The sequence below is a fragment of the Triticum aestivum genome, chromosome 5D, assembly GCF_018294505.1.
Source record: "Triticum aestivum cultivar Chinese Spring chromosome 5D, IWGSC CS RefSeq v2.1, whole genome shotgun sequence".
Taxonomy (NCBI): Eukaryota; Viridiplantae; Streptophyta; class Magnoliopsida; order Poales; family Poaceae; genus Triticum; species Triticum aestivum.
Genome location: NC_057808.1, coordinates 413,453,804 through 413,465,910, shown reverse-complemented (window position 1 = coordinate 413,465,910; position 12,107 = coordinate 413,453,804). Strand labels below are relative to the sequence as shown.

Here is a 12,107-nt window from a genome sequence, read left to right as displayed (position 1 = left end):
CTTAATAATGAATAAAAATTGTTATGTGCATCACAATGATGCAGAGGCCGGGGGTTTCAACCTCCTTTTCCAAAAACTATAATTGGGTAAGATGAAGTCGAAATTTCTGGCGGAGCCAGGTTTTTAAACTTGGGAAAAAAGATTTTGATATTTCAAAATTTTCTGAAAATATACACACTTGTTTAGAGATGTATCCAATATTTCTGTTAAATTTAAGGATGAAATAAGCTTTAGTGTGAGTTGCACCAAAACGTAATCATGAACTTCAATAGTGAATAGCACATGTGCTAGAAATACATTATTTTTTTGTACCTCTCACCAAAACGTAATTCAACACAATTTTTAAAGAAATTCTCTGAATATTCCTATGTACGTGTTTATCCTTTTTAGTTTATCTTGAAAATTCCAACTATGATTTCTGTATTTTTCAAAATTCCAGGCTTCATGGAATTTCAAGATCCAAAATCAATGTCCGCACCCAATAGCTTCATTTGGGTGTGGGAGAAGGATGGAACCTTCTCTGCTCGATCGGCTATCAAGCATTCCTCTCCAATCTGGTGTTCCCTCCAAGCTTCATTTGGCTCACCACGAGCAATCGTCGTTAGACGGTGGACAAGTGTCATCGTTGTGGATTGTCGCACCCTGTAGTGTGTCCATTCTACGACAAGGAGGCTAACAACTTGCATCACATTCTCCTCCAATGTGTGCTCGCGTGGGAAGTTTGGGCAACAATTCTTTTGAAGTGGGGCAACATATAATCGATGCCCGAAATGGATTCCTATTTGATCAACAAGTAGGCTACATAGGAGGTTGATCGAAAACTCCCCGGGACGCATGGACGACAATACCACTTGTGTTAGTGCTATGGAGTCTCTATACGCACCACAAAGACATCTATTCAACGCCCGCGAGACCGGCAATGCTTCGCAAGATACAAGATGAAGGATCCAACTGGCAACTGGTGGACACAGTGGCCCATATATTCAGATGGCTTCGCTGAAGGGTGGAGGTGTAGCATGCAGTGTGTTGAATTTTCGTTCCCAGCCTTCTTTGGAGGGTGTTGTTGTCGTCTGACGGTGTTGTAATGGTCATCTTGACCCTTCATTTCTTTGTTATTGATGCAACTAGCCTAATCATATCCTCTAAGTGGCTATTATAATTGCATATGGCGCAATTCTAAAATCTATAAACAATTGTGTCATTGGATATTACAACGCATCATGTGTTGAAATTGAAAACCAGAATTTGTTTGCCTCTTGATTGAAAATATACTTGCAAAGAAAAACCGATGCCTTCAATCAACTTGCATAAAGATGGATGCGTGCATTACAATGATGCAGAGGCCGAGGGTTTCAGCCTTATTTAAAAACGTAAAACTGTTGCACCAGTGGGTTGATGTATAGTGGCTTGAATAGAGGGCATGTATGAGATTGCGAAGTGTTTGTTATGGTTTGCTTGTTCATCATGGCTTCTCACACTTTTGAATAGGCTACTCTGTGTATAAAACAGTGAAGTAATCATATACCAAACTAGGGGCAAGAAAGGCATTCATTTTCTACAAAATAATATTAGTTGTAGACAAAAAATATGGTTAATAATAATGTAAAGTTATCATATAGACTCACAAAAGTAAACGGTACTTTATAGTATTTATTAACTTGGAGATTTCTAGCCTTGAGTAAGCATGAATAGAATGTCCATTTACTTCTATTTTACTTATATATATCAAGGAAACTAAGGGTTGCCGATAGACTTGTTCTTACATCGGTCCGCACTAAGTTTCGGGTCGTGCTTAACAAAGCCCATTTCTAAAATACCAATCTCGAATCCGGCTGACCCAAAACACACTTGTATTGACTTAAATTTAATTATTTTAGGGAATAAAAATCTATCTGTACCTAATTATAAACTTAAATCGTAATGTATTCCATTCCAAGCTTTTTGGGCTTTTGGGAATGGCGTTGGGTTGAAAAGCAAAGGCCAAGCCCGTTCTGGATGCCTGTCTTTCGAGCCCGGGCTTCCCATGTTTGGGGTCTAGTCAGCGCCCCTATTGAGTAAATCGTAAAAGAAGCACCCCTATCGGGACGTGGTGTCTCTGTGCCTGAGCTCAAATGAGCTCGGGTGAACAGTAAAATCCGAAAATATTGAAAAAGCAAAAAAAAACGAATGTCATTTTGGAGTGCTGATTTTTGTGGCATGACTTCTATGAATGTCATTTCATCATGGAATTTTGCAAGCACTGGAAACATTTGTCAAAGTTCACCATAAGAAAATCAGAATTTTTTGAATTAATTTTCAATTTTTTATGATCTTACTGTTCATCTTGAGCTCAAATGATTTTGAGCTCGCGAGCAGAATATGACTTTTGCCCCTATTGAGGAAAGATTAACCAAATCGTTTATGTGATACAGAATTGACCTTCCATAGGTTCTTCGTGCATGCTTTGAGCTTTGTACACAGCCTTGACCTGAGTGGGCTATCCTTCGACGCGACGCCAGGTATGGTTGCCAGTACATGGTGCTGTAAATGTATAAAAATGTTAAACGCGAAGATTTTTAAGTTATAATGATCAACGGTCCAGATATAAGATATTCCGTAAATCAGATCAGACGGCCAGGATCGCACCGCTCACGACACCTATAGTGCCGCCCTATATGAGAAAGGGAAACGTTCCCATCCGGTGCGCCGGCCAAAACTTGCGCCGGTCGCACGCGGGCCTTGCGATCAATCCGGATCGTGCGTCGCCCAGGCCTCCCTCTTTCTTCTACGAACCGTTTTTCCCACCTCCTCTTTCTTCTACCCCGCGGCACGCATAGACACCGCTGCAACCGCTCGGTTCCTCCATCTCTGCGGCTCACGTGCAGCACAACGGCATGAAAGAGGGCCAGCGCCTCCTCCCTCCCCTTTTTTCCCTCTCAGTCCCGTGCGCATCCTCACCTTCCCGCGGACGAGCTGCAACCGGCAGTCATGGGAGCTGGAACCAGCTGTACAAAATGCTGTGAGCGGCTTCTTTTCTGCTGGAACCACCAAACCGACGGCGGTGGAGCTGCGACCAGCAATCGATGGAGCTGGAACCGGTGATACAAAATGCTATGACTGACCCTTTTTTTCTGGAGCCGGAGAAAGAGAGGAGGCTACGACTGGCGCAGGAGAAGCTTCAACCAGTGCATAAAAAAGATTCATCCGGTGAGTGAAAAAGCTTCAATGGCCATGGAAAAAAGCTTCAACCAGATATACGAAAAGCTGCAAGCATTCATTGCCATGGCGGAATGCTACAACCGTTCACATAAAATGCTACAATCCTAGATAAAAAATGCTTCAACCAGACACTGTGAAAAGAAAAAGGTTGCAACAATTGACAAAAAAAGCTTCAACCGTAGATGCAAAAGCCTTCAATCAGGCATTGCGCAAAGAATTTTTTGCTGGAAGTGGCTTCATTTTTTGCTGGAACCGGCGGTTTATTTTGCTTCAAACGGTGACACCCGCAGAATTTTTGCTGGAACCGGCCATTAGATTTTTTTGCTGGAAATCAGCGCGATTTTTGTTTGCAACTGGCGACTACTGGTGATGCTACAAGCACAACACCATGGCAATGGCGAGGAAGCATTTTTTGTGTGCTAGAAGCGCCCCTGCCATTGCTGGAACCGACGGCCACCATTTTTTTGATGATCTGAAGCTTTTTTGCTGCTGCAGCGACGGCGAGCGGCTACGGCAACCGGCGGCGAGCGCGGCGACGAGCACAGAGACGAGGACGACCGGGGGCGGGGTGGAGGGGAAGGGGGAGGGGCTGCGCAACGCTTGGAGCGGCGGGGGCGGTAGGAGGCGCGGCGCCGTGGCGCGAGGTAGAAGACGATAGGGCGAACCGTTTTCTTCAGCCGGATCCAACGGCCCACGCGGTCAGATCCAACGGCCGCGGTGCGACGGGCCCAACAATTGGGCCGGCGCACCGGCGCAGATCGTTGCCCTATGAGAAAACACACGAAGCTACATGCTGCATATACAGCATACATGTTGCTAGTGGTCACTAGTTAGTGAGAGTGTGATGTCATCTGTTGCCTACGTGTAGCCTTCCCACTTCATGTTATATATACGTGCCATCCTCCTATCATCCATTCAGAGCTACACCTCTCCACCTCACTAGCTCCGAATATACAGCTACCTCGTTACACCACAAACCGCTCTCGACGCCAGCTGCGACTGATGGACACCATCGCCGCCTGGCCGCAGTTTGACGGGCAAGAGTACAGGACGGTGTGGCCGGAGGAGCAGGAGTACCGGACGGTGTGGTCGGAGCCGCCGAAGCGGCGGGCGGGGCGGAACAAGTTGCAGGAGACACGCCACCCAGTGTACCGCGGCGTGCGCCGCCGTGGCCGGGAAGGGCAGTGGGTGTGCGAGCTGCGCGTGCCGGCCGGAAGCCGGAGTTACTCCAGGATCTGGCTCGGCACCTTCGCCAGTGCCCAGATGGCGGCGCGCGCGCACGACTCGGCCGCGCTCGCGCTCTCCGGCCGCGACGCGTGCCTCAACTTCGCCGACTCCGCCTGGCGGATGATGCCCGTCCACGCGGCCGGGTCGTTCAAGTTGGCCGCCGCGCAGGAGATCAAGGACGCCGTCGCCGTCGCCCTCAAGGAGTTCCAGGAGCAGCAGCGCCCTGCCGACGAGTCAACGGCGCCGTCGTCCACGGCCGAGGAGAGCGCGCTCTCCATCATCCCCAGCGACCTGTCGGGGCTCGACAACGAGCACTGGATCGGCGGCATGGAAGCCGGCTCGTACTACGCGAGCTTGGCGCAGGGGATGCTCATGGAGCCGCCGGCCGACGGAGCTTCTTGGCGGGAGGACCGCGAACACGACGACGGCTTCGACACGTGGCTGTGGAGCTACTAGTGTGATCAACTGATTAAGCAATGTAAAGTTCTAGAGAGTAGTACTATTACTAGATTGTGTTTCACCAAATATGGGAAGAATAGAGAGTAAGCATCGGGGGAAAGGTTCCCCCCCAATGTGAAAGCCCTCGGTTTCTACTCCCGGAAGGGCACAAATGAGCTTCTTTCTTTATTCTATAAATAAATAGAGAAATGAGCAGTAGTAGATCAATCATTCGCTCCATGGACACAAACCAAATATCTTGACGTCACGGCTGGGCGACCCTACCACTAGGACTGCCAGGCAATAGAATTCAGCGGTAGGTACTGTTCGTTCATGTGTGATGACCAGAATTGGCAGGCACCCAGAAATATCTGAAGTCGACCAGGGGTAGTCATGGGACTAGATGTTTATTTCTGATTAATTATTTGATTGATTGAGGGGAAAGACAGAGCCTTGCCATTTTTAAATCAGACAAAACAAAAGACATTACTAAACCACTTTATACGACAATGACAGCCGCCGATCGCTCATTGGTCATGTCTTCTTTTGCCGTGAAAGCAACGTCCAAAATATCTACACAGGGTTCTTGAAAAAATGTGGTGATTTCGCACCTTCCATATCTTCACAATACATACATGATGACCTCCCCGAAAAGCTTCTGTTGTGGAGCATCAATGCTACTAGGGTGTTCGTCGAGCGGTAAAAATTCGTTAGTGGTGAGGACGGAGCGTCGACCCGTTGGCTGGGCAGTTGGGGTAGCTGCCAGCCCACCCGAGTTAGAACCCCGACTCGGACGCACGGTGCTCGCGAAGTTTTTTCTATATAAAAAAATTGCCAACAAGGGTTAGCCCTTGGGTTGGTCTCTTTTTTCCTAAAATTCGTCAGTTGTGTTGGCAGAGATGGAGAAATAATCGGAAACAATGCCTGAAAATCCGCAAACAAAGGGAGATGCATGTCGGAGATGCTCATTTCTCTAGTCGATCCTAAATTTTAGAGGAGCAAACGGCCATTGTGTTTGTACAGTTTGATCTTCTCCACCTATGCACAAATGAACATTGTGTCATCTTTAGTCTTTAATCTAGCAATTAGTGCACGAACATCTACCAAATTTCTCGCTATCTATAGATCGATGTACTCTTTTTTCCAATACCAAAACTTGCATTCATCCTACAAACAATTCTAAGCAAACAATAAATAAAAAATTGTGATGAATCCAAAGAACAACCGTACGAACATGCACTCACTGAAGGAAATATGCCCTAGAGGCAATAATAAAGTTGTTATTTTATATTTCCTTATTCATGATAAATGTTTATTATTCATGCTAGAATTGTATTGATTGGAATCCTAAATACATGTGTGAATACATAGACAAACACCGTGTCCCTAGTGAGCCTCTACTTGACTAGCTCGTTGATCAAAGATGGTTAAGGTTTCCTGACAATGGACATGAGATGTCATTTGATAACGGGATCACATCATTACGAGAATGATGTGATGGACAAGACCCATCCGTTAGCTTAGCATATTGATCGTTCAGTTTTATTGCTATTGCTTTCTTCATGTCAAATACATATTCCTTCGACTATGAGATTATGCAACTCCCGGATACCGGAGGAATGCCTTGTGTGCTATCAAACGTCACAACGTAACTGGGTGATTATAAAGATGCTCTACATGTATCTCCGAAGGTGTTTGTTGAGTTGGCATAGATCGAGATTAGGATTTGTCACTCCGAGTATCGGAGAGGTATCTCTAGGCCCTCTCGGTAATACACATCATAAGAAGCCTTGCAAGCAAAGTGACTAATGAGTTAGTTGCATGATGATGTATTACGGAACGAGTAAAGAGACTTGCCAGTAACTAGATTGAACTAGGTATGAAGATACCGACGATCAAATTTCGGACAAGTAACATACCGATGGACAAAGAGAATAACGTATGTTGTCATAACGGTTCGACCGATAAAGATCTTCGTAGAATATGTAGGAGCCAACATGAGCATCCAGGTTCCGCTATTGGCTATTGACCGGAGAGGTGTCTCGGTCATGTCTACATAGTTCTCGAACCCGTAGGGTCCGCACGCTTAACGTTCGATGACGCTATTGTATTATATGAGTTATGTGATTTGGTGACCGAATGTTGTTCGGAGTCCCGGATGAGATCACGGACATGACGAGGAGTCTTGAAATGGTCGAGAGGTAATGATAGTATTCGGACATCGGAAGTGTTCGGGAATGTATCGAGTATTTATCGGAGTACCGGGGGGGTTACCGGAACCCCCGGGGGGAATATATGGGCCATATGGGCCATGAGAGGGGAGCACACCAACCCACATGGGGTGGCGCCCCCCCCCTTGGTAGGTGGCTGAATAGGAGAAGGAGAAGAGGGGGTTCGCCCCCCCCTTCCTTCTCTTCTTCCCCCTTCCTTTCTTCTCCGGTGGAAAAAGGAAGGGGGCGCCACTTGGGGAAACCCCAAGTAGGATTCGGATCCTACTTGGGGCGCCCCCTGGCTGCCTCTCCTCCCCTCCCACCTATATATATGTGGGGAGGGGGCGCCTAGAACACACAACATCAACTGTTAGCCGTGTGTGGCGGCCCCCTCCATAGTTTACACCTCCGGTCATATTCTCGCGGTGCTTAGGCGAAGCCCTGTGAGGATCACTTCACCATCACCGTCGCCACGCCATCATGCTGACGGAACTCATCTACTACCTCGACACCTTGCTGGATCAAGAAGGCGAGGGACGTCACCAAGCTAAACGTGTGCAGAACTCGGAGGTGCCGTACGTTCGGTACTCGATCGGTGCAGCACGAAGAAAGTTCGACTACATCAACCGAGTTGTGAAACGCTTCCGTTTATGGTCTACGAGGGTACGTAGACACCACTCTCCCCCTCGTTGCTATGCATCTCCATGGATAGATCATTGCGTGGGCGTAGAATTTTTTTTGTTTTCCATGCTACGTTTCCCAACACTCACCCCATACTTTTTCGCACTTGAGAAACACTCATACGTGATGTTTCTGTAGGGAAAAGTGTTGTGCAATAAAAAAATATGCTACATGATATCACCCAGGATAACTATGAAGATGGCAGTGACGATCAGACTCACCGACGATGTAGAGTTCCGAAAGCAGTGACGAGCCGATGCAGCCCAACTACCACGTCGATGCCTGCAGCTAGGTTACACCTCCCAGCCGCGAGAAGAGTTCACCTAGTCGAGAGTCAAAGTAGACGACCCCTCCGAGGTATCCACGCGTTCCGTGGTAGTAGTCCGGCAGAGCTTCAACATCTAGGAAGAAGAACTGCGAGAAAACTAGAGAGCGAGAAAGCTTAGCGACACTTCTTGTCTAATTAGGAGTCTAATTCAGTTAAACCAATTAGACCGAGATTAGAGCCCGTCTAATTAGGACTCTAAAAACTTAGGCCAATTAGACCGAGAGAGCATGGAGCTATGCGGGAGAGATGGCCCTTTGATTTGATGTGTTTCAAGGGGATCCCTCCCCACATATATATAGGTGAGAGGAGGGAAGGCGCCGGCCTAGAAGGAGGAATCCTTCTCCTCCTCCACTTGGTGGAGGAGGGAAGGATTCCCTCCCTACTAGGATTCGGCCTAGGCCCTGCCATGTCCCTGTGGTGCCGCTTGTGGGTCCCACGGGACCCAGTAGGGGCCGGCATCTCATGACGGTCCTTCACAGCATTATTCCATAAATAAAATCTCGGATTTTCTGGATCAACTACAGGTTCTATTTCTACATGATTATCAGATTCTTTACTATTGTCTAGTGGAGCATCATTATGATCATCATTAGCATCTTCATTATCATTATCAATAGGAAAATGCTCATTATCAGACTGTGTCTCGGCATTAGAAATAGAAAGATTATTAGGATTCTCAGATGGTTTATCTACGACAGGTTCACTAGAAGCATGCACGGTTTTATCCTTATTCTTTTTTTTCTTAAGTGAACTAGGTGCATCAATATTAAATTTTTTAGAATCTTGCTCAATTCTTTTAGGATGACCTTCAGGATATAGAGGATCCCGGGTCATTTTACCTCTTCTAGTCACCAATCTAACAACACTATCATTCATTTTATTATTCATTTCATTAAGCCATCATTCTGTGACTTAGAGACTTGTTATAGCTGAGTGTCAACCATGGATGAATTTTATATAAGCCTTTAATATTATTAGCAATTCTAAACATCAAATCACTCAAGCGTTCAATCATGACAGCATTGCAGTTCAGTTGATTGCTCACACATTGATACGTCTCCAACGTATCTACTTTTTCTCACGCTTTTCCTCTTGTTTTGGACTCTAATTTGCATGATTTGAATGAAACTAACCCCGGACTGACGCTGTTTTCAGCAGAACTACCATGGTGTTGTTTTTGTGCAGAAATTAAAGTTCTCAGAATAAAACGAAACTTTGCGAGGAATTTTGATGGAATAAAAGAGGATTTTTGGAGCCAACAACCACCAGAGAGGGGCCCCTGGGTGGGCACAACCCACCAGGGAGCACCCCCCTCTCCTGGCGTGCCCAGGTGGGTTGTACCCACCTGGTGGCCCCGCAGACCTCAACCCTGACACTATAAATTCCTATTTTAGGAGAAAAAATCAGGGAGAAAGAATTATCGCGTTTCATGAGACGGAGCCGCCGCCAAGCCCTGTTCTTCCTCGGGAGGGCAGATCTGGAGTCCGTTTGGGGCTCCGGAGAGGGGGATCTTTGTTCTTCGTGATCACCAACCAATCTCCATCGCCAATTCCATGATGCTCCCCGCCGGGAGTGAGTAACTCCTTCGTAGGCTCGCTGGTCGGTGAGGAGTTGGATGAGATTCATCATGTAATCGAGTTAGTTTTGTTTGGGCCTGATCCCTAGTATCCACTATGTTCTTAGATTGATGTTGCTATGACTTTGCCATACTTAATGCTTGTCACTTTGGGCCCGAGTGCCATGAACTCAGATCTGAACCGTTTATGAATTCATCATTATATCCATGTTTTAGATCCGATCTTGCAAGTTATAGTTACCTACTACGTGTTATGATCCGGCAACCCCGGAGTGACAACAACTGGGCCCACTCCCGGTGATGACCGTAGTTTGAGAAATTCATGTATTCACTATGTGTTAATGCTTTGTTCCGGTTCTCTATTAAAAGGAGGCATTAATATCCCTTAGTTTCCAATATGGACCCCGCTGCCACGAGATGGTAGGGCAAAAGATGTCATGCAAGTTCTTTTAATAAAGCACGTATGACTATTTACGGAATACATGCCTACATTATATCGATGAACTAGAGCTAGTGTCGTATCGCCCTAGGTTATAACTGTCACGTGATGAATATCATCCAACAAGTCACCGATCCAATGCCTACGTATTTATATTGATCTTGCTGCGTTACTATTGCTATCATCACTGTTACACTTGCTACAAACCACTGCCATCACTGTTACTGTTACTGTAGCTGCTGCTGCTACTATCAAAACTATCAAACTACTTTGCTACTGATAACTTTGCTGTAGATAATTAATCTCCAGGTGTGGTTGAATTGACAACTCAGCTGCTAATACCTTCAAATATTCTTTGGCTCCCCTTGTGTCGAATCTATAAATTTGGGTTGAATACTCTACCCTCAAAAATTGTTGTGATCCCCTATACTTGTGGGTTATCAAGACCTTTTTCTGGCGCCTTTGCCGGGGAGCATAGCTATATTTGTTGAGTCACTTGGGATTATTATCATATTATCACTATGAAGAATCTGAAGGATCCAAAGACTAAGATATTTCCCTCAAAGACGAGGGGAGGTAAGGAACTGTCATCCAGTTCTGCTTTAGATTCACCTTCTGTTATGAGTAAACTTGCAACACCACCACATGCTATCAATTCTAATATGTCGCAAGTTATTGATGATGCTACTTCTACTAGAATGATGCTTATGATGATGCTAGTACCTTGCTTGATAATGATGATATGCCACTTGGTGAATTTCTTGATGAACAAGTTGCTAGAGTAATACAACATGATGTTGTTGAATCTGATGATGAGCTTGAAACTGAAACTCCTGAAACACCTGCTAGAACTAGCCTTCCTAGATATGAATTGCCTAAGGTACCGGAAGGTTATTTTATGAGTGAAGAAACAACTAGAGATATTCTTGCTTGTAAGGATAGAGATGATCTAGAGAAATTATTATGCAAGTATAAAGAAAAATCTCTAAATGCTAGAATGAAATGTGATCCTAAGTTTGCTACTTCACCTATCTTTATTGATGATAAGGATTATGAATTCTCTGTCGACCCAGAGTTAATCACTTTGGTTGAATCTGATCCTTTCCATGGTTATGAAACTGAAACTGTTGTGGCAAATCTTACTAAGTTGAATGATATAGCCACCTTTTTTACTCATGATGAGAAAACTCGCTATTACTTTATTCTCAAATTATTTCCTTTCTCATTAAAGGGTGATGCTAAAGCTTGGTACAATACTCTTGCTCCTGGTTGTGTGCGTAGTCCCCAGGATATGATCTATTACTTCTCTAAAAATATTTTCCTGCTCATAAGAAACAAGCTGCCTTACAGGAAATATTTAACTTTGTGCAAACTAAAGAAGAGAGTCTCCCACAAGCTTGGGGGAGGCTTTGCCAGTTACTTAATGCTTTGCCTGATCATCCTCTTAAGAAAAATGAAATACTTGATATCTTCTATAATGGACTAATCGATGCTTCTAGGGACTTCCTAGATAGTTGTGTTGGTTGTGTTTTCAGGGAACGAACTATTGCTCAAGCTGAAGAATTATTGAATAACATATTGAAAAATTATGATGATTGGACTCTTTCAGAACCACCGCCTAAACCCACTCCGAAGAAGAAGGGCATATTATATCTCAGTCCTGAAGATATGCAAGAGGCAAAGAAATCTATGAAAGAAAAGGGTATTAAAGCTGAGGATGTTAAAAATTTACCTCCTATTGAAGAAATACATGGGCTTAATACACCACCACTTCCTAAGGTGGTAGAGGTAAATTATTTAACGAAGTTCAATGATAATGGTAATACTCACAATATGCATCCTAGTCAATGCCTTTATGAATTTGAAAACTACATTAGGAAACAAGATCACTTCAATGCAAATGTTATGAAACAATTGAAATATAACTCTGATATGATTGCTGCTTGAGTGACTTGTTGTTTAGAATTTCAAATGATGTTAGAGGTGTTGGAAAGCATGCTTCTATGGTTC

General features: G+C 44.9%; 1 protein-coding gene across 1 annotated transcript; it reads left to right on the top strand.

Moving 5' to 3' along the window:
- Window positions 1–4,121: 4,121 nt before the first annotated feature.
- Window positions 4,122–5,083, top strand: LOC123122239 (dehydration-responsive element-binding protein 1B). The gene has a single exon (XM_044542388.1). The coding sequence runs from the start codon at window positions 4,201–4,203 to the stop codon at window positions 4,879–4,881; it is 681 nt and encodes a 226-aa protein (XP_044398323.1). The 5' UTR covers window positions 4,122–4,200; the 3' UTR covers window positions 4,882–5,083.
- The last annotated feature ends 7,024 nt before the right edge of the window (window positions 5,084–12,107 follow it).

Coding starts and splice junctions, on each gene's coding strand:
- LOC123122239 (XM_044542388.1), top strand. CDS start 4,201: ATGGACACCATCGCCGCCTGGCCGCAGTTTGACGGGCAAGAGTACAGG.